The sequence below is a fragment of the Ylistrum balloti genome, unplaced genomic scaffold (assembly GCF_031769215.1).
Source record: "Ylistrum balloti isolate Yb309-2 unplaced genomic scaffold, AGI_CSIRO_Ybal_v1 Utg369772, whole genome shotgun sequence".
Classification (NCBI taxonomy): domain Eukaryota; kingdom Metazoa; phylum Mollusca; class Bivalvia; order Pectinida; family Pectinidae; genus Ylistrum; species Ylistrum balloti.
In genome coordinates, this window is record NW_026781965.1 from 3,411,160 (window position 1) to 3,435,945 (window position 24,786).

At 34.7% G+C, this 24,786-nt stretch overlaps 1 protein-coding gene across 2 annotated transcripts in view; it reads left to right on the top strand.

Moving 5' to 3' along the window:
• The window catches only part of LOC132543914 (caspase recruitment domain-containing protein 11-like), a 45,365-nt gene that overhangs the window by 14,637 nt on the left and 5,942 nt on the right, over positions 1-24,786 (top strand). For both annotated transcript variants that reach the window (XM_060207465.1, XM_060207466.1), the window contains exons 6-16: positions 56-187; positions 923-996; positions 1,832-1,990; positions 2,353-2,478; positions 4,474-4,626; positions 9,645-9,693; positions 12,404-12,556; positions 15,139-15,346; positions 20,909-21,065; positions 21,853-21,997; positions 22,894-22,954. In XM_060207465.1, the coding sequence (XP_060063448.1) occupies positions 56-187; positions 923-996; positions 1,832-1,990; positions 2,353-2,478; positions 4,474-4,626; positions 9,645-9,693; positions 12,404-12,556; positions 15,139-15,346; positions 20,909-21,065; positions 21,853-21,997; positions 22,894-22,954 (1,417 nt within the window). The remainder of the gene's footprint in view (positions 1-55; positions 188-922; positions 997-1,831; positions 1,991-2,352; positions 2,479-4,473; positions 4,627-9,644; positions 9,694-12,403; positions 12,557-15,138; positions 15,347-20,908; positions 21,066-21,852; positions 21,998-22,893; positions 22,955-24,786) is intronic.

Here is a 24,786-nt window from a genome sequence, read left to right on the forward strand (position 1 = left end):
TTGATCATAATTTCTCTTGTAAGTTTTATGTGTAAGTTTTTACGGCTTTGTACAGTAAACTACTTAAAGACAAGCCTTGATTACCACCAACAATCTGAACTGTACAAACAAAGGGCAAGAGAGATACAAATAGAGAAAGATGAAATGGAACGCACCTTCCAACGGATTCGACAGGAACACCACGAGGGTACAGTACCTATATCCGTGCTTTGAGTCCATACAGTATTTATTTCGTTTGTAATATATTCCTTGAAACTAATTGATGTTGTTAAATCTAAATTTACTCATGATATGCTAATAAAATTGTCCATCCATTGTCAAGTTGATAAATATTCCAGTATACTCTATTGCTGACAGCATAACTAATTGAATTAATGTATATATCTACAATCATCAGGTGGTGGACCCTTCAAATCCCCCTGTGTTTGCAGTCTGTCTTTAAACAATTTTTTTTATCTGTATTTTTTGAGAAGTGTCAGGTGAATCTTTCCCGAATTTCTAGGTATCTTTTGGTCCCTAATTGTGCTATTTCATTTTGAAATTGATCAGAAAAACAAAATGGATGACAGATGGGCATCTGCGATTTTGAGCGTGAAAAATCGGTTGTTACCTCTGCAAAAGTGGAGGATGGATCTTTCTAAACTTTCCTATGTAGGTTTCTCTTGGTCCCTAGATATACTCTTTTGATTAAAGTTTGTTACTTGTTGGATTTTCGTCACATTTATCTGACATTTCTCTGTGATCAGCAGTGTTTTAGGTGGATGTTTGTTTTGTATATAGGTTTTCTTTCCTGATCATTGTTACCAGATGATTGATTCATTGTAAAGCAAAAAAGAGGAGGGAAAAGGTTTCATGGAGATCATACAATGGTGGGTGCCAAAACCCCTCTTACCGTATTTCTTCTTTTTTTTCACATATAAAGGTGTTCGCCAGTCACGGTTATCCCTTGGTGTCTCCATTCGAGAAGTGCATCAAGGTCCTTCCTTCAACTCCACAGTAAGTCTTCCCACCTCACATCTATAACCTCCACAGTAAGTCTTCCCACCTCACATCTATAACCTCCACAGTAAGACTTCCCACCTCACATCTATAACCTCCACAGTAAGTCTTCCCACCTCACATCTATAACCTCCACAGTAAGACTTCCCACCTCACATCTATAACCTCCACAGTAAGACTTCCCACCTCACATCTATAACCTCCACAGTAAGTCTTCCCACCTCACATCTATAACCTCCACAGTAAGACTTCCCACCTCACATCTATAACCTCCACAGTAAGACTTCCCACCTCACATCTATAACCTCCACAGTAAGTCTTCCCACCTCACATCTATAACCTCCACAGTAAGACTTCCCACCTCACATCTATAACCTCCACAGTAAGACTTCCCACCTCACATCTATAACCTCCACAGTAAGACTTCCCACCTCACATCTATAACCTCCACAGTAAGACTTCCCACCTCACATCTATAACCTCCACAGTAAGTCTTCCCACCTCACATCTATAACCTCCACAGTAAGTCTTCCCACCTCACATCTATAACCTCCACAGTAAGTCTTCCCACCTCACATCTATAACCTCCACAGTAAGTCTATAACCTCCACCCTCACATCTATAACCTCCACAGTAAGTCTTCCCACCTCACATCTATAACCTCCACAGTAAGTCTTCCCACCTCACATCTATAACCTCCACAGTAAGACTTCCCACCTCTATAACCTCCACAGTAAGACTTCCCACCTCTATAACCTCAACATTAAGACTTACTACTTGATAACAACCCCCTGTTCTGCGCCCCTCCTGATTGTCTTTGATGTTTTTCCAGGAAGAAAGTGAGCATTCCAGTTTGGAGACAAACCTGATGTTGCAGCAGCAGATTTTGAATGAGAAGGTAGAGGAAATGCAAATGGATTTAGCTAATATAGCTGAAGACCTATTGCTGGCACGCACACAGAGTGACGAGTACCAGAACCTGTATAAAAATGTAATTAATATAGATCTAATGCTGTCACACACACACACATGCACACGCACACATGCAGTGACCAGTACCAAAACCTGTATCAAAATGTAATCAGTATAGATCTGACACTCTGGAGAAGTAGCCCTGACATTCAGATAATAAAGCAATAGATTTTTCATCATTAAGACCTGAGTTGCACATTGTTTGTGTAATACATTGTTCAAACAATTGAAATATTGTGGTTATATTTTTCTGAAAGACAATGCCCTGAAAAGAATGATTTTTTTTTATTTCCCCAATATAATATAGCAACAAGCAGTAAAATAAATTAAAAAAAAAAAATTGTATAAAATTTAATAAAAATATAAAAAATTGACTAACAGGTGAAGGAAACATGTGAAAAACTGAAAAATGAAAGAACAAAGATGGACAGCCTCCTAGAGAAACAACTGTACACAACTAACCATTACTTTGAGATGATCCAGAATCTGGAAGCAGACAAGAAAATGGTAGGAAGCTCCATATTCCTGGTGGTATACTTCAGATCTTTTTACTTACATTGGTCTTATATTTGAGTTACTTTATTCAATTGGCATTTTTCACTAGCCTGACTCATATGCATGGAGCTGACGTAATAACTATCCAGCTCCTGTTGTAAAGTTTTCCCCACTTCTTATGCTAAAGGCCTAATGAGCTGATGTTGTAGTGTGTCATCTGTAAAATGTCAGCATGTTTAGCTGGTACATTCCTGGGATGAAGCCCATCAAAGTTTTGAGGAAAGAAATGCTGTTGACCCATATTCAAGGTTACAGGAGTCAAAAAACTTATTCTGATTCACCAATAGGCCTAGAATTACATGGTTGGTAGGTTTCTTAGATTAAATCTGACAACATTTGAGAAGGGATTTCACATTAACCCATATTTAAATAAATGGGATTCAAATTTCTTAAAACTTACCAACAACTTCTTCTGATTAACCAAAAGGCCTAGAATCATGATATGTTATTTGACGGGTTTCTGGAATGAAGCCTGACAAAGTTTGCGTAAAGCAATGACCTTGACCCATATCCGAAGTCTCAGTGTTAAAATTTGTTAAAACCTGCAAGCAACTATTTCTGATCAACCAAATGGCTTAGAATCATGACATATGATTGGTAGATGCTTGGGATAAAGCCTCACAAAGTTTGAAAAAAGAATTGACAATATTCATGGTGACAGAGATCAATAATTTCTCACCCATAAAAAGGCTTAGAATCATATTTCACCTATAGGTTCCTGGGTTGGAGCCTGACAAATTTTACAATTAGAAGTGGACTGAAGGAATATTTAAAGCTGCTGAGGTTAAATTTGTTAAAAACCTTCAAACTACTTCTTCTTGTTAACAAAGAAGTTGAATGTAAATGATGTGAAATATTGATTTCTTTAATTATAGGGAATTTCACAATGCCTGTTTATCTATTAGGATATATCACCATACCTGTTTATCTATTAGGATATATCACAATGCCTGTTTATCTATTAGGATATATCACCATACCTGTTTATCTATTAGGATATATTGCCATACCTGTTTATCTATTAGGATATATTGCCATACTTGTTTTATTTATTAAGGAATTTCACAATGCCTGTTTATCTATTAGGATATATCACCATACCTGATTTATCTATAAAGGAATTTCACAATGCCTGTTTATCTATAAAGGAATTTCACAATGCCTGTTTTATCTATTAAGGAATTTCACAATGCCTGTTTATCTATTAGGATATATTGCCATACCTGTTTTATCTATAAAGGAATTTCACAATGCCTGTTTATCTATAAAGGAATTTCTCAATGCCTGTTTATCTATAAAGGAATTTCACAATGCCTGTTTTATCTATTAAGGAATTTCACAATGCCTGTTTATCTATTAGGATATATTGCCATACCTGTTTTATCTATAAAGGAATTTCACAATGCCTGTTTATCTATAAAGGAATTTCACAATGCCTGTTTATCTATAAAGGAATTTCACAATGCCTGTTTATCTATAAAGGAATTTCTCAATGCCTGTTTATCTATAAAGGAATTTCACAATGCCTGTTTATCTATAAAGGAATTTCACAATGCCTGTTTATCTATAAAGGAATTTAACAATGCCTGTTTATCTATAAAGGAATTTCACAATGCCTGTTTATCTATAAAGGAATTTCACAATGCCTGTTTATCTATAAAGGAATTTAACAATGCCTGTTTATCTATAAAGGAATTTCACAATGCCTGTTTATCTGTTAAGGAATTTCACAATGCCTGTTTATCTATAAAGGAATTTCACAATGCCTGTTTATCTATAAAGGAATTTCACAATGCCTGTTTTTCTAATCGGAGATATCACCACACCTGTGTATCTATTAGGATATATCACCATACCTGTTTATTTATTAGACTTGTCAATCTATTGAATTAATGAACTGAAGTTTCTGTTAATAATTAACTTGATGCTTTCCATGGGTTTCCACAGTTAGAAGAAGAACGTATTAAAGAACAAAAGAAAGTGAGTGAGGAATCAGAGAAGAGGAATAAGCTGTTTATGGAGAAACATCAGCTGGAGCAGAGAAACACAGCTCTAATTATGGAGGTAGAACGCTACCGCATAAAAGTACGGCGTTCCCAGGTAAATCCTTGATGCTTTTATTGTCTAGAACACTGTTTGTATTCTTATACTCAGACCAACGTTACATTCTTATACTCAGAAGACTGTTATATTTCTAAACCCCAGAACACTGTTATATTTATATACCCCAGTGTTATATTTCTATACCCCAGTGTTATATTTCTATACCCCAGTGTTATATTTCTATACCCCAGTGTTATATTTCTATAGCCCAGAACACTGTTATATTTCTATACCCCAGTGTTATATTTCTATACCCCAGTGTTATATTTCTATACCCCAGTGTTTTATTTCTATACCCAGTGTTATATTTCTATACCCCAGTGTTATATTTCTATACCCCAGTGTTATATTTCTATACCCCAGTGTTATATTTCTATACCCCAGTGTTATATTTCTATACCCCAGTGTTATATTTCTATACCCCAGTGTTATATTTCTATACCCCAGTGTTATATTTCTATACCCCAGTTATACTGTTATATTTCTACCCCAGTGTTATATTTCTATACCCCAGTGTTATATTTCTATACCCCAGTGTTATATTTCTATACCCCAGTGTTTTATTTCTATACCCCAGTGTTATATTTCTATACCCCAGTGTTATATTTCTATACCCCAGTGTTATATTTCTATACCCCAGTGTTATATTTCTATACCCCAGTGTTATATTTCTATACCCCAGTGTTATATTTCTATAGCCCAGAACACTGTTATATTTCTATGCCCCAGTGTTTTATTTCTATACCCCAGTGTTATATTTCTATACCCCAGTGTTATATTTCTATACCCCAGTGTTATATTTCTATACCCCAGTGTTATATTTCTATACCCCAGTGTTATATTTCTATACCCCAGTGTTATATTTCTATACCCCAGTGTTATATTTCTATACCCCAGTGTTATATTTCTATAGCCCAGAACACTGTTATATTTCTATACCCCAGTGTTATATTTCTATACCCCAGAACACTGTTATATTTCTATACCCCAGTGTTATATTTCTATACCCCAGTGTTATATTTCTATACCCCAGTGTTTTATTTCTATACCCCAGTGTTATATTTCTATACCCCAGTGTTATATTTCTATACCCCAGTGTTTTATTTCTATACCCCAGTGTTATATTTCTATACCCCAGTGTTATATTTCTATACCCCAGAACACTGTTATATTTCTATACCCCAGTGTTATATTTCTATACCCCAGTGTTATATTTCTATACCCCAGTGTTATATTTCTATACCCCAGAACACTGTTATATTTCTATACCCCAGTGTTATATTTCTATACCCCAGTGTTATATTTCTATAGCCCAGAACACTGTTATACCCCAGTGTTTTATTTCTGTACCCCAGTGTTATATTTCTATACCCCAGTGTTATATTTCTATACCCCAGTGTTATATTTCTATACCCCAGAAAACTGTTATATTTCTATACCCCAGAACACTGTTATATTTCTATACCCCAGTGTTATATTTCTATACCACAGTGTTATATTTCTATACTGTTTTATTTCTATACCCCAGTGTTATATTTCTATACCCCAGTGTTATATTTCTATACCCCACTGTTATATTTCTATGCCCCAGTGTTTTATTTCTATACCCCAGTGTTTTATTTCTATACCCCAGTGTTATATTTCTATACCCCAGTGTTATATTTCTATACCCCAGTGTTTTATTTCTGTACCCCAGTGTTATATTTCTGTACCCCAGTGTTATATTTCTATACCCCAGTGTTATATTTCTATACCCCAGTGTTATATTTCTATACCCCAGTGTTATATTTCTATACCCCAGTGTTATATTTCTATACCCCAGTGTTATATTTCTATACCCCAGTGTTATATTTCTATACCCCAGTGTTATATTTCTATACCCCAGACACTGTTATATTTCTATACCCCAGTGTTATATTTCTATACCCCAGTGTTATATTTCTATAGCCCAGAACACTGTTATATTTCTATGCCCCAGTGTTATATTTCTATACCCCAGTGTTTTATTTCTATACCCCAGTGTTATATTTCTATACCCCAGAACACTGTTATATTTCTATACCCAAGTGTTATATTTCTATAGCCCAGAGCACTGTTATATTTCTATACCCCAGTGTTATATTTCTATACCCCAGTGTTATATTTCTATACCCCAGTGTTATATTTCTATAGCCCAGACACTGTTATATTTCTATACCCCAGTGTTATATTTCTATACCCCAGTGTTATATTTCTATAGCCCAGAACACTGTTATATTTCTATACCCCAGTGTTATATTTCTATACCCCAGTGTTATATTTCTATACCCCAGAACACTGTTATATTTCTATACCCCAGTGTTATATTTCTATACACCAGTGTTATATTTCTATACCCCAGTGTTATATTTCTATACCCCAGTGTTATATTTCTATACCCCAGTGTTATATTTCTATACCCCAGTTATATTTCTATACTGTTATATTTCTATACCCCAGTGTTATATTTCTATACCCCAGTGTTATATTTCTATACCCCAGTGTTATATTTCTATAGCCCAGAACACTGTTATATTTCTATACCCCAGTGTTATATTTCTCTACCCCAGTGTTATATTTCTATACCCCAGTGTTATATTTCTATAGCCCAGAACACTGTTATATTTCTATACCCCAGTGTTATATTTCTATACCCCAGTGTTATATTTCTATACCCCAGAACACTGTTATATTTCTATACCCCAGAACACTGTTATATTTCTATACCCCAGACACTGTTATATTTCTATACCCCAGTGTTATATTTCTATACCCCAGTGTTATATTTCTATACCCCAGTGTTATATTTCTATACACTGTTATATTTCTATACCCCCACACTGTTATATTTCTATACCCCAGTGTTATATTTCTATAGCCCAGAACACCGTTATATTTCTATGCCCCAGTGTTATATTTCTATACCCCAGAACACTGTTATATTTCTATACCCCAGAACACTGTTATATTTCTCTACCCCAGAACACTGTTATATTTCTATACCCCAGTGTTTTATTTCTATACCCCAGTGTTATATTTCTATACCCCAGAACACTGTTATATTTCTATACCCCAGAACACTGTTATATTTCTCTACCCCAGAACACTGTTATATTTCTATACCATGTAATGCATATGTTATTTAATCTTTAATACTTAAATATTTCTTTCTGTACTTTAGCTAGAAATCTTAAATCTCTCTACCTTTGGTGTGTATGTGATTTTCTTGGTCATTTAAGTATTTGTTTTCACATTTATGATATGATAGGAGACCCAGGACAGTTCTGATGACTCTTTACATCCCATTCAGGTAAGGATTACCAATATGTAGGATGTTTTTCCAAGAAGAAGTCTATCAATAAAGTAATACTCTGTGTGCCAGGATGATAGTGGACCCACTTTTGTGTATCTTCCAGGAGTAAGAGGAGGTTTGCTTACAATTAACGCATGCCCCCTCCTTTCCTTGCTAGTTGGCTTTTGTCTATTTGCTGTTCATCATTTCTTTAACAATTCTTGTTACTGCTTGTTTTTGAAAAACACCACAAATCTTAAATTTAATTTGCTTGTTCTGCTTCATTTCTGGTTTTGAAAGTTCAGTTTTGGGACTTAGCGACCAATGATAATGGTTAACAGGTAGCCATATTGAATTTTAGTTGTGAAATGATTGTGCATGATTAATTTTGGGACTAATCATAAAGGCAAAATTGCCAACAGATGGCCATCTTGAATTTTAACAGGTATTGTATGTTTTTGCTATTCTTGATAGTTTAGAATGGAACATTCGCAAATTTCATATAAGTGGGTACCCTTTGTCCCCTTGTTATGCCTTTTTGAGTTTGGGACTAAGGGACTAATCAGAAAAATAGATGTTTTAAAAACTTGGTAAGGCATTATATGGATGAACCATATTATGATAATCATGTCTGAAACATGCATTTTTAATCTCTCCTAATTCTCCATGTGCATCAGTCTAAAGGGAAATGAACTTGAATATCTTTTCTGTTTTCTGACTTTTGTTTCATAACATTGCAAACTTAATGCAAATAGTGATACATTACTTGTTGAAGTCATGGGTATGATCATATGATCGGTACGACAATTATTCCAATGGACTGACACTAATGCAAACTGGGGGAAATGCTTGCAAATAGGTCTCCTTTCTTTTCATCTATTTACTGGGAGATGGGGCTAAAATTTGCAGCAAAATATAATAATGGTATTTGTGACAAAATGTGACTTTAAGATGGACTTTCTGTTGTATACAAGTGTTGCGATTGTTAGATGACGAGTTGACTGTCCACTAGTAAAACGGTTCATGTCAGCTCATCCCGAAAGTGCAATGATGTGTGACAATGCTTGCCAGTGTGTACTGCTGAACTGCTACGATAGGACATGTTCCATGCTCTAACAGTTTGGTCATATACCACACTTGCCGTTAATGTCATTTCATAGATTATGTCTATATTCATATGTTCCTAGGCTCTGTATCACTTTACATGTTCTATTGACAAAGGGTCCAAGTCCAAAAGTAAAAAAACGCGTACTGAAAACTTTAAATTTTAAATAAAGGAGGCTTGATTTAAAAAAGTCATTATCATTCAATCTATCATTCATTAGCGGCATAAATTCTGCAAAAATACTAACACCTGTCTAACAATATTTATCTTTACTTTTTATTTCATTTACAATTTTTCATACAAAATATCAAACAGAATAAAAGGTATTTATATACCTCTATTATTTACTTGGAGTTCATGGTTGTGCTGTCGTTGGATATATATATATGAAATAAGAAGCAAAAGGATGAGGGTAACAAAGAGATACTAAGTTGTTTATCAACAAAATCAGACTGGCTTTATGTACAGTATAGTAGCAGTCCAAGTTTTTGTTTCCAATTTTAGGAGTTGAAGTAGAATGATGTTAAACTATTTCAGACATAATATACAACACTAATGTGTCATGCTTTATATGGCTGCATTGTTACTTTTATAATCCAGGACCCCTCTGATGAAGACACTGGAGTCTTACAACGGAGAACTGGACAAGGTAGGTGTATATACCACAGAGACAGTCATCAGGTAGGTGTATATACCACAGAGACAGTCATCAGGTAGGTGTATATACCACAGAGACAGTCATCAGGTAGGTGTATATACCACAGAGACAGTTATCAGGTAGGTGTATATACCACAGAGACAGTTATCAGGTAGGTGTATATACCACAGAGACAGTTATCAGGTAGGTGTATATACCACAGAGACAGTTATCAGGTAGGTGTATATACCACAGAGACAGTTATCATGTAGGTGTATATACCACAGAGACAGTCATCAGGTAGGTGTATATACCACAGAGACAGTCATCAGGTAGGTGTATATACCACAGAGACAGTCATCAGGTAGATGTATATACTACAGAGACAGTTATCAGGTAGGTGTATATACCACAGAGACAGTCATCAGGTAGGTGTATATACCACAGAGACAGTTATCAGGTAGGTGTATATACCACAGAGACAGTCATCAGGTAGATGTATATACCACAGAGACAGTCATCAGGTAGGTGTATATACCACAGAGACAGTCATCAGGTAGATGTATATACCACAGAGACAGTCATCAGGTAGGTGTATATACCACAGAGACAGTTATCAGGTAGATGTATATACCACAGAGACAGTTATCAGGTAGGTGTATATACCACAGAGACAGTCATCAGGTAGGTGTATATACCACAGAGACAGTTATCAGGTAGGTGTATATACCACAGAGACAGTCATCAGGTAGATGTATATACCACAGAGACAGTCATCAGGTAGGTGTATATACCACAGAGACAGTCATCAGGTAGATGTATATACTACAGAGACAGTCATCAGGTAGGTGTATATACCACAGAGACAGTTATCAGGTAGATGTATATACCACAGAGACAGTTATCAGGTAGGTGTATATACCACAGAGACAGTCATCAGGTAGGTGTATATACCACAGAGACAGTCATCAGGTAGGTGTATATACCACAGAGACAGTTATCAGGTAGGTGTATATACCACAGAGACAGTTATCAAGTAGATGTATATACCACAGAGACAGTTATCAGGTAGGTGTATATACCACAGAGACAGGCATCAGGTAGGTGTATATACCACAGAGACAGTTATCAGGTAGATGTATATACTACAGAGACAGTTATCAGGTAGGTGTATATACCACAGAGACAGTCATCAGGTAGATGTATATACCACAGAGACAGTTACCAGATAGATGTATATACCACAGAGACAGTTATCAGGTAGGTGTATATACCACAGAGACAGTTATCAGGTAGGTGTATATACTACAGAGACAGTTATCAGGTAGATGTATATACCACAGAGACAGTTATCAGGTAGGTGTATATACCACAGAGACAGTTACCAGATAGATGTATATACCACAGAGACAGTTATCAGGTAGGTGTATATACCACAGAGACAGTTATCAGGTAGGTGTATATACCACAGAGACAGTTATCAGGTAGATGTATATACCACAGAGACAGTTATCAGGTAGGTGTATATACCACAGAGACAGTTATCAGGTAGGTGTATATACCACAGAGACAGTCATCAGGTAGGTGTATATACCACTGAGACAGTTATCAGGTAGGTGTATATACCACAGAGACAGTCATCAGGTAGGTGTATATACCACAGAGACAGTTATCAGGTAGGTGTATATACCACAGAGACAGTTATCAGGTAGGTGTATATACCACAGAGACAGTTATCAGGTAGATGTATATACTACAGAGACAGTTATCAGGTAGGTGTATATACCACAGAGACAGTTATTATGTTTCAGTTTTTTGTTTGTTTTTTGTTGATATTTCATTCCAAGCTTTCATAACCAAACTTAGAATATATTTCTCTCAATGCATGGCTATTTGAACACATATGTTTGGTTAATAATTTTACCTACAATGATGTATTTATTTTATAGTACTTTGTTAATAATGAGAATAACAGTATATGGCCACTTTTTTCAATAAGCCTACAGTCATTCATCCCAACATTTCAGTCCAGAAGTGTGATATAGCACTCAAGTATTTCAAAATTAATCAAGATTTTGGGAGGTAAATCTTTAAAATCTTCAGAAGTTGGATTATAGCTATTGGAAGAATATATTTATATCTAATGAATACAATATATTTTATAAATTCTGATGATATAGAAAAGTGAGAACAAATGTGACATGTAATTACATGTAGTTCATGTTTAATTCTAATGATACAGAAAAGTGAGAACACATGTGACATGTAATTATATGTAGTTCTTGTTTAATCCTGATGATATAGAAAAGTGAGAACAAATGTGACATGTAATTACATGTAGTTCATGTTTAATCCTGATGATATAGAAAAGTGAGAACACATGTGACATGTAATTACATGTAGTTCTTGTTTAATCCTGATGATATAGAAAAGTGAGAACACATGTGACATGTAATTACATGTAGTTCTTGTTTAATCCTGATGATATAGAAAAGTGAGAACACATGTGACATGTAATTACATGTAGTTCTTGTTTAATCCTGATGATATAGAAAAGTGAGAACACATGTGACATGTAATTACATGTAGTTCTTGTTTAATCCTGATGATATAGAAAAGTGGAGACATGCGAGATATGATAATTCTAGTTTTATAATAGAAATCATATATGAAGGTTATGTTTGTATTTGATTTAAGTAGTAAAGGACTTGTACTTTTATAGCAAACAAAAGAACTGCCATTTATAAACAAGAATGTTCCCTCCATGTTCATCCTGGGACAGTTCGTCAACAAAGTGAGCGCAGTGATCTAGAAATCGACCAGAACAATGAACTAAACACAACTGTGGCAATTTTGTTGGCAGCACGCCTTGGAGGTATTTATCTGAATGACTGACAGATGAAGGTATTTTAAGTACATCTTCAACAAATGACTTTCTGTTCAGATTGCCTTACATCTAGGCTGCTCTGTCTTTCTAGTATACTTGCTTTTGCTAATTCTTGAAAATAATGTAACATATCTTTCTCAGATTTCATACGATGCTTCCCATTGGTTCCTTTAATGATGCCATTTCAATTTTGTGATGTTAATAAAACAAAATAGCCATCTATGATTTAAAAAAAAAAAATTGTCATCACTCATGAAAAGTTCTCAATGGATCTTTCTCAAACCTTCTGGGTAGATTTGCCTTGGTTTCTAAAGGTATTTTCTTAATTTTGTAATCTGAAGATATTGGGTTTATCCTTCCATGAACAGCCAGTGTTGTTTTGAGGAAGGGTCTCATAAAGTAGCTGATGGCTGCCTCATTGCATAAGATGCATGACATCCTGAGCAATTACAGGGTACAGTGTCTTGCCCAAGGACACAACCATATCGGCACACAATGATTGGTTTCTCAGCTCCGTCTCTCAGCTCAGAGAAACAAAAAGTGTCACAAATTTGATTTTTAGATTTGTTAACTAGTTAAAAGGTGATTTGCTTTCTCTGTACAATAACGTAGTCCTTGTTAATAGGTGGTCTTCATGTACAGGAAACCAAATAGACATGTCCTTTCAAATTTACACATCAAATCACATTGATGGGAGTGAAAATCCCACAAGGATCTACCAGCTTAGGTTTATACATAGATAGATCTTTACATTGTACAACTCAATGCAGGACAATGATTGAGCCCATTTTTAGGTCACCAGAAAGGTCAAGATGTCCTAAAGTCATCATGTTTCCTTTATTGTCATTCGACATGCATCAATTTTTCACATTTAAAATCTTCTTCAAAAGTTCAACCAGTGAGATTCAGTTAAAACCTGCCTGAAATAATCCTGAAATATTTTGACCAAGTGTTGTCAGTTTTGGGGTTGATGTGACATCCAATATGGCCACCATGCATGTCATCTTGAAAACGTGCTTTAAAATAGTACCATTGAGTTGAAAATTGATGGGGGTGTTAAGGAAAGGACACAGACAAAGTGTTGCTATTTTTCAGTCTCCTTAAGAATTTGATATGGCTGTTGTTCAATAAATCATGATTGTGCAAATATATGGTCAATATTGGACCATACCGTCAATATTACTTACTAGATGTGTATTACTGAAATAGATATAATATCAGTGATGTAATAATGATAGTATGGACAAGTTACGTTACATACATAGAACATAAAACAAATACCAAGTGATCTACTAAAACAAGGAAATGGTAGTGTTAATTCAGGTGTTTTGATAATTTCTTTGGCCAATGGATGCCGAAGGCCCTTTATTGTTGTATGAAAGACGGTGATTCAAATATCAAAGATGTTTTATATAAGTTTTGGTACGTTGTGCACTGTAGCCTCAGATCATATATGTGATCACATTTACCATCTTAAGTTATTGCATGAAAGATAATGATAATAAATGTGATTTTTATTTTCATTTCATTAATTTTTTTTTATATCTTGGCAAATTCTGACCACATTTTGCCCAAAGGATCAGTACACCATCTGTTTATGCAGATTTTGTGAAAAATAGAAAGCAAGTCATATCACTGTGATGTCAATTTAATTAGAATGTCTTCAGAAATTGTAACTATGGTTATTATTTACTTCAAGTGATGGTTGTCACAGAATGGAAGAATCTTTGAGTCGTGCACATTTTGAAATCAGTTAATACATATAGAGAGACCGTATATACTCGCCTATAAGCCAGATTTTCTGGAGTAAATTTATGACCTCCGAGGAGGGGTCCGGCTTATAGGCGAGTCATTGACCGTGAGCAAAAAATCACACCATAATTTTCCAAAGGTAAGTCATGCTTTAGGACCGAGAATCATGTAAAATCACGTATATAGTAAAATATGCAAGTACAGTAAAGCATTGTCCTGATTGGTCCGTTTTCAACATTACACGCCTACCAGAACTTCCTTAAGTTCCTGGTTGGACACGTATGCAGGTAGGGCGTGGAAATGAATTGTGATTGATCTGTGCGTTTGATCAAAGGACTGACGATCGAACTGTATAATCTTCCATGTTTATAAACACACGAGAACTTGAAAAAATGTAATGACATTTTATTGAAATACCGTTATGTCTTTATAAATATTGAGAGCAGAAATGATCTTTTAACATTAAATTTTAACTGACTTGGCACTCTCCATCTCCATGATCATGACCAACACGTATCAGTACATGATCTCATTTCTGAAATAAAAATACTTACGATAGATTTCCACCAAATTTTATTCACGATCATTTAACTTTACTTCCAGAGATTTTCACTCAATTTTTTGCCAGAGCATTTTTTGATACCGTCTTATAGGCAGGGTCAATGTTCAATTCCAAAATTTTAACCCAAAAACGTACCTCCGGCTTATAGGCGAATCGACTTATAGGCGAGTATATACGGTAATGTTATAAATTGTTGTATTCCTTGATTGATGGTAAACATGAAGACTTTATTGTTTTTTGGTTTTGTCTTTTTCAGAAGCTAGTAAGGAAGATGATAAATTACAACAAGGGAGAGTGCAACGGCGAGGCAGACTGAAGGGTGGGCAGTATGTTACCATGAATATGATGGACGAGATCTCTGGGGAAGATAGGTCATTCAAGTCAGATGAATCTCTACATACCTCAGAAGCCAATGGCCCAAGCCTTGTGCTAGAGGATATACTTCCTTCATACATACTCTCCTCGTAAGTTTGAATTTTGAAGTATAAATTTTTATGTCAGTCTAAACTACTACAATTCTTATAAGTTTGAACTGAAATACAGTTGTCAATTGTCATAATTGTAATACAGCTATAAAAAGTCATAATTGTAATACAGCTATCAAAAGTCATAATTGTAGTACAGCTATCAAAAGTCATAATTGTTATATAGACACCTAAAGTCCTAATTGTAATACAGCTATCAAAAGTCCTAATTGTAATACAGCTATCAAAAGTCATAATTGTAATACAGCCATCAAAAGTCATATTTGTTATACAGCTATCAAAAGTCCTAATTGTAATACAGCCACCAAAAGTTGTAATTGTAATACAGCCATCAAAAGTCATAATTGTAATACAGCTATAAAAAGTCATAATTGTAATACAGCCATCAAAAGTCATAATTGTTATATAGACACCTAAAGTCATAATTGTAATACAGCTATCAAAAGTCCTAATTGTAATACAGCTATCAAAAGTCCTAATTGTAATACAGCTATCAAAAGTCATAATTGTAATACAGCCATCAAAAGTCATAATTGTTATATAGACACCTAAAGTCATAATTGTAATACAGCTATCAAAAGTCCTAATTGTAATACAGCTATCAAAAGTCATAATTGTAATACAGCCATCAAAAGTCATAATTGTTATAAAAGACACCTAAAGTCATAATTGTAATACAGCTATCAAAAAATTGTAATACAGCTATCAAAAGTAATTGTAATACAGCCATCAAAAGTCATAATTGTACATCAAAATAATGTAATACATATCAAAAGTCATAATTGTAATACAGCCATCAAAAGTCCTAATTGTAATACAGCCATCAAAAGTCAAAAGTCCTAATTGTAACACAGCCATCAAAAGTCATAATTGTAATACAGCCATCAAAAGTCATAATTGTAATACAGCCATCAAAAGTCATAATTGTTATACAGCCATCAAATGATATAATTGTAATACAGCCACCAAAAGTCATAATTGTAAAAAAAACCCATCAAAAGTCATAATTGTTATACAGCCATCAAAAGTCCTAATAGTAATACAGCCATCAAAAGTCAAAACCCATCAAAAGTCATAATTGTAATACAGCCATCAAAAGTCCTAATAGTAATACAGCCATCAAATGTCATCATTGTAATACAGCCATCAAAAGTCGTAATTGTTATACAGCCATCAAAAGTCCTAATTGTAATACAACCATCAAAAGTCATAATTGTAATACAGCCATCAAAAGTCATAATTGTAATACAGCCATCAAAAGTCCTAATTGTAATACAGCCATCAAAAGTCATAATTGTAATACAGCCATCAAAAGTCATAATTGTAATACAGCCATCAAAAGTCCTAATTGTAATACAGCCATCAAAAGTCCTAATAGTAATACAGCCATCAAAAGTCATAATTGTAATACAGCCATCAAAAGTCCTAATTGTAATACAGCCACCAAAAGTCATAATTGTTATACAGCCATCAAAAGTTGTAATTGTAATACAGCCATCAAATATCACAATTGTAATACAGCCACCAAAAGTCCTAATTGTAATACAGCCATCAAATGTCATAATTGTAATACAGCCATCAAAAGTCATAATTGTAATACAGCTATCAAAAGTCATAATTGTAATACAGCCATCAAAAGTCTTAATTGTAATACAGCCATCAAAAGTCATAATTGTAATACAGCCATCAAAAGTCATAATTGTAAAAAAAACCCATCAAAAGTCATAATTGTAAAAAAAACCCATCAAATGTCATCATTGTAATACAGCCATCAAAAGTCATAATTGTTATACAACCATCAAAAGTCATAATTGTAATATAGCCATCAAAAGTCATAATTGTAATACAGCCATCAAAAGTCCTAATAGTAATACAGCCATCAAAAGTCATAATTGTAATACAGCCACCAAAAGTCATAATTGTAATACAGCCATCAAAAGTCCTAATTGTAACACAGCCATCAAAAGTCTTAATTGTAATACAGCCATCAAAAGTCATAATTGTAATACAGCCATCAAAAGTCATAATTGTAATACAGCCATAAAAAGTCCTAATTGTAATACAGCCATCAAATGTCATAATTGTAATACAGCCATCAAAAGTCCTAATTGTAATACAGCCATCAAATGTCCTAATTGTAATACAGCCACCAAAAGTCATAATTGTAATACAGCCATCAAAAGTCATAATTGTAATACAGCCATCAAATGTCATATAATTGTAATACAGCCACCAAAATAATTGTTATACAGCCATCAAAAGTTGTAATTGTAATACAGCCATCAAATGTCACAATTGTAATACAGCCACCAAAAGTCATAATTGTAATACAGCCATCAAATGTTATAATTGTAATACAGCCATCAAAAGTCATAATTGTAATACAGCCATCAAAAGTCCTAATTGTAATACAGCCATCAAAAGTCCTAATAGTAATACAGCCATCAAAAGTCATAATTGTAATACAGCCACCAAAAGTCCTAATTGTAATACAGCCATCAAATGTCATAATTGTAATACAGCCACCAAAAGTCCTAATTGTAATACAGCCATCAAATGTCATAATTGTAATACAGCCATCAAAAGTCCTAATTGTAACACAGCCATCAAAAATCCTAATAGTAATACAGCCACCAAAAGTCATAATTGTTATACAGCCACCAAAAGTTGTAATTGTAATACAACCATCAAATGTCACAATTGTAATACAGCCACCAAAAGTCATAATTGTAATACAGCCATAAAAAGTCATAATTGTTATACAGCCATCAAATGATATAATTGTAATACAGCCATCAAAAGTCCTAATAGTAATACGGCCATCAAATGTCATAATTGTAATACAGCCATCAAAAGTCATAATTGTTATACAGCCACCAAAAGTTGTAATTGTAATACAGCCATCAAATGTCATAATTGTAATACAGCCACCAAAAGTCATAATTGTAATACAGTCATCAAAAGTCATAATTGTTATACAGCCATCAAATAATATAATTGTAATACAGCCATCAAATGTCATAATTGTAATACAGCCATCAAAAGTCATAATTGTAATATAGCCACCAAAAGTCATAATTGTTATACAGCCATCAAATGTCATAATTGTAATATGGCTATCAAAAGTCATAATTGTAATACAGCCATCAAAAGTCATAATTGTAAAAAAAACCCATCAAAAGTCGTAATTGTTATACAGCCATCAAAAGTCCTAATAGTAATACAGCCATCAAATGTCATAATTGTAATACAGCCATCAAAAGTCATAATTGTAATACAGCCATCAAAAGTCATAATTGTTATACAGCCACCAAAAGTTGTAATTGTAATACAGTCACCAAAAGTCATAATTGTAATACAGATATCAAAAGTCATAATTGTAATACAGCTATCAAAAGTCATAATTGTAATACAGCCATCAAAAGTCATAATTGTTATATAGCCACCTAAAGTCATAATTGTAATACAGCCATCAAATGTTATAATTGTAATACAGCCATCAAAAGTCATAATTGTTATACAGCCATCAAATGTCATAATTGTAATATAGCCATCAAAAGTCATAATTGTATTATAGCCATCAAAAGTCCTAATTGTAACACAGCCATCAAAAGTCCTAATAGTAATACAGCCACCAAAAGTCATAATTGTTATACAGCCATCAAAAGTCATAATTGTTATACAGCCACCAAAAGTTGTAATTGTAATACAGCCATCAAATGTCACAATTGTAATACAGCCACCAAAAGTCATAATTGTAATACAGCCATAAAAAGTCATAATTGTTATACAGCCATCAAATGATATAATTGTAATACAGCCATCAAAAGTCCTAATAGTAATACGGCCATCAAATGTCATAATTGTAATACAGCCATCAAAAGTCATAATTGTTATACAGCCACCAAAAGTTGTAATTGTAATACAGCCATCAAATGTCATAATTGTAATACAGCCACCAAAAGTCATAATTGTAATACAGTCATCAAAAGTCATAATTGTTATACAGCTATCAAATGATATAATTGTAATACAGCCATCAAATGTCATAATTGTAATACAGCCATCAAAAGTCATAATTGTTATACAGCTATCAAAAGTCCTAATAGTAATACAGCCATCAAAAGTCATAATTGTAATACAGCCATCAAAAGTCATAATTGTAATACAGCCATCAAAAGTCATAATTGTAATATAGCCACCAAAAGTCATAATTGTTATACAGCCATCAAATGTCATAATTGTAATATGGCTGTCAAAAGTCATAATTGTAATACAGCCATCAAAAGTCATAATTGTAAAAAACCCATCAAAAGTCGTAATTGTTATACAGCCACCAAAAGTCATAATTGTAATACAGATATCAAAAGTCATAATTGTAATACAGCTATCAAAAGTCATAATTGTAATACAGCCATCAAAAGTCATAATTGTTATATAGCCACCTAAAGTCATAATTGTAATACAGCCATCAAAAGTCTAAATTGTTATACACCCATCAGATGGCATAATTGTAATACAGCCATCAAAAGTCATAATTGTAATACAGCCATCAAAAGTCATAATTGTTATATAGCCACCTAAAGTCATAATTGTATTATAGCCATCAAAAGTCATAATTGTAGTACAGTTGTCATAATTCAAAAGTAAAGTACTGTCCTCATCAGTCTGACCTGTACTTCAGTCCTCATCAGTCTGACCTGTACTACAGTCCTCATCAGTCTGAATTGTACTACAGTCCTCATCAGTCTGAACTGTACAACAGTCCTCATCAGTCTGAACTGTACTACAGTCCTCATCAGTCTGAACTGTACATTAGTCTTCATCAGTCTGAACTGTACTACAGTCCTCATCAGTCTGAACTGTACTATAGTCCTCATCAGTCTGACCTGTACTACAGTCCTCATCAGTCTGAACTGTACTACAGTCCTCATCAGTCTGAACTGTACAACAGTCCTCATCAGTCTGAACTGTACAACAGTCCTCATCAGTCTGAACTGTACTACAGTCCTCATCAGTCTGAACTGTACAACAGTCCTCATCAGTCTGAACTGTACTACAGTTTGACCTGTACTACAGTCCTCATCAGTCTGAACTGTACTACAGTCCTCATCAGTCTAAACTGTACTACAGTCCTCATCAGTCTGAACTGTACTACAGTCCTCACAGTCCTCATCAGTCTGAACTATTCATAAGTCTGACCTGTAACACAGTCCTTATAACTCCAAACTAGCACTGTCCTCATCAGTCTGAACTGAACTTCATAGTGTTTCCTAACTACGTATGAAATAGTAGAAATGATAAAACAGTCCTTATCAGTTTAAATTGCCGTTAGTCCCCATATATCAGAACAGTGACAGTAATAAACACTATCTTTTGACCATATTGATATAAACTTCTTTTACAAGGACATGTGTTTATGATCATATATATTTGTGTTCAAAATGTCAGTTTTATGACAGTATTGATTTTTTATTCTATTTAAATACCATCTTGTTTGCTACATCTCCAGCTATATTATTCTGTCTGTACACATTACAGGGCCACAAAGACTCCAAACACATACACCATCAAAGTAGCCACTCCCTTACTGAAGGACAAATTTGACATCATAGGCGGCAACCTGAGTGGAATCTATGTCAGAAGAAGCACCAAGAAAAAGTCTGGTCCTATTGAAGAAGGAGATAAGATACTGTCGGTATGTCTGGATGTGATTTTATTGGTAGGACAAAAAATATAGTGTGTTTCTAGAACCACCCTCATTAGGAAGAGATACAACCCTGTGTGTAGTTCTGAAAACACTTGTTTCACAGATTAAAGGTTTCAGTAGTTAAGTTGATACTTATAGGATGGATAAGTTATTTGTGAAATTTCCTTTACAGGATAGACACAGATTGGTATCACTATGTCTTCAAATACCCCTACAGGATAGACACAGATTGGTATCACTATGTCTTAAAATACCCCTACAGGATAGACACAGATTGGTATCACTATGTCTTCAAATACCTCTACAGGATAGAAACAGATTGGTATCACTATGTCTTCAAATACCCCTACAGGATAGAAACAGATTGGTGTCACTATGTCTTCAAATACCCCTACAGGATAGACACAGATTGGTATCACTATGTCTTCAAATACCTCTACAGGATAGAAACAGATTGGTATCACTATGTCTTCAAATACCCCTACAGGATAGAAACAGATTGGTATCACTATGTCTTCAAATACCCCTACAGGATAGACACAGATTGCTGTCACTATGTATGCACATACTTTATTTAAGGAGAAATTATGACCTTACTTTTCATTTGCTGTAAGGAAAAATTCCTGATTGTAACATAACATTGGGGATTTGACCTTGTCTCCCAGTTGTATCAAGGAGAAACTCCTTATATGAATAATGATTATGATGTGTATATAACCTTCCCCTGCTGTAGGGAGACATTCTTCATGTAATATGATGTACATTTTTTGTTCAGGTAGGAGTATTCATTAGTGATGTCCAGGCCCTCCACACAGACTTGATGTACCGCACTTTTGAGGAGGCCACACACATTCTACAGGCCCAGGCAGATCCCAAGCATGCAAATATGGTGGAGGTCAAACTACAGAAGGACCCAGAAGGTGAGTCAGATGATACAATGTTAATTGTCTCACTTTTTATCCATTGATCAGCACCATCATGTGTGTTTGCCCAGGTACTCCAATTTCTTCTAACAGTAAGACTCCTCAAACTCTTCCAGCGAGCATAACTAATATCAGTTGATCTAACTTGTTTTGTAACTATTATGAAATAAAAGAAGTTTACACAAGCAAGTCAATGTGAAGGCAATTGCATTTGATCCAAGAAGAATATTAGAAGAGAATATTACTTTGTTTGCTATAGTATTGAGTTTGTCTTAATCAACTATCTTCACTCACTGTCAAGGTCAGTTGAGTTGAAGGTGTCAAACATAGTAACACTGAGTAATACTGAAGTCAAGAGTATTGGGTTAGCATGTTGGGTGAAGATTTATAAGTTGTTGTTCAAATGAATGACCTTGGTTATTTTCAAGGACACAATAGTTAACTAGGTTGCATAATGTCTTTTGTTATGATAGCTTGGCATGCCAATACTAGAGTGAATGGCTAACAAGATTGTTGAAATGATAAACGTTGATCCACTTTCAAGGTCATGGTGATGAAATGTGTTTTGAAAAATCATTGTGTTTTCCTTATGGTTGCTAAAGCCAAGATGAATCATGATATTTTTTCTTTAATTGGCTTCATTGGACTCTCAAATTATAGCATTTCCTTCTACAGTGTATTAGTTTTGTAAATTTTCAATGTGGTTGGTCACTTGTTTCAGATAATACCATTGTGAATAGCATTGAATAAGATGTGTTATACGGGCCCATGAGCTTCTTGTTTGTCATACTACAATATGATTACATATAATGGTTGCTTTGAAAGTTTACATGTAAATCTTGCATAAGGCACTAACTAGGATGAAGGACATGTCAATCTCTTCTCATCTCCAGGATATAACAAAGTACTCAAATGGACAGAGAAGCATGGTAGCACCGATTGTTTCTTTATCAGGTATGTTATTTCTCAGTCATGTGTATATGTGTGAATGTAAATGTGCATTCTTAGCTCGCCTGGCCTCAAGGGCCAAATGAGCTCAAGGCATACCATGGCATCAGGCATCCGTCCGTCCGTCCGTCCGTCCATCTGTCCTGCCATCCATCCATCTGTCTGTCTTTCAATTTTTTCATACAAATTGTTACTAGTCATAAACAACTTTGACCAAATTTGGTCAGAAGCATCTTTAGGGAAAGACCAACAAGTTTTATATAAATGATGGGTCTAGGCCGCCAGAGGCCTGCAGGGTGGGGCTCAAAATGGGTAAATTTTAAAATTCTGCTCCTTCTGTAGAAATGACTGGATTTTGCTGAAATTTAGTTTGAGGCATTGTTGGGTGAAGGGAAATCAATTTTGTGTAAATGGTAGGTCTTGGCCCCCTGTAGTGGGAGGGATGGGCCCATTATGGGAAATAGAGCAAGTTCCTTAAAATCCTACTTCTCCATGAGGAATGATTAGATATCAACCATATTTGGTCAGAAGTATTCTTTGGTGAAGTGGAACAAAGTTCTTAGGGACAGGGTTCAAAAGAGGAAATTTTGTAAGTTTTTGACATCTTACTCCTCCTAGAAGAATAAATGGATATTGCTTAAATTTGGTGTGAAGTATACTTGGGTGAAGGAGACTAAATTTTGTGTAAACAAAGCATCCTGGCCCCCTAGGGCAGGAAGGGTGGGACCTATTGGGGAAATGTAAGTTCTTAAAAGCCCTTCTTCCATACATGGATATTATCCAAGTTCGGTCAGAAGCAATATTTGTGAAGAGTGAATCTGACCTCTGTTTGACCACAAGGGCAGGGCCCATAAGGAAAATTATATCAGAAATTGTTTGTTATATTTGAAATTCTTTATTAGATTGCTGAATAACTAAATCAACCAGGTGAGAGATTCATGCTCCTTGGGCCTCTTGTTAATTTGATCCATTTCTGAACTTATCATCAGGTAAGATATTCTTAACCTGGCCAGGCCTGAATGTCAGACTTTGGCTGCAGGTAAGATATTCTTAACCTCGCTAGGCCTGAATGTCATACTTTGGCTGCAGGTAAGATATTCTCAACCTGGCCAGGCCTAAATGTCATAATTTGGTTGCAGGTAAGATATTCTCAACCTGGCCAGGCCTGAATGTCATACTTTGGCTGCAGGTAAGATATTCTTAACCTGGCCAGGCCTGAATGTCATACTTTGGCTGCAGGTAAGATATTCTTAACCTGGCCAGGCCTGAATGTCATACTTTGGCTGCAGGTAAGATATTCTTAACCTGGCCAGGCCTGAATGTCATACTTTGGCTGCTGTTTCTAATCCAGGGATATTTTCTTCTGAATCACTGATAGATTTTTGTTTTGTGTGCAACAGAGTTGCAGAGCAATGGTGTGGCTACGGGACAGTGGCAGAAACAGAATTAACACCAAATTTTTCAATTAAATTCAAGTGGAATTGAGCTACATCAGTTATCATAATAAAACATGGAATAAACTTGGGCCCTGATAAAGATTTATGTTTGGCTCGGCATTGAGCTTTATGATCATCCCAACACAAACATTTTAGGTTCTGATTTTTGCCTACTTTTTACTGTTAATCAAACTTCGTTAATCTATTGAGCTAGATGTTAAAGATTTCTGTTGAGCTCTGTGTTAAGCTTTTTAATGCTTAAAGTTTTATGCTGTCATGGCCAAACCTGAAATATATCTATATCAATGTTTGATCATTCCAACACATTTAAGACTCTGAATTTTTCACATACAATTTTTTATTTAATTGGTCTTGGTTAATTAATTGTGCCACAATAAAAAA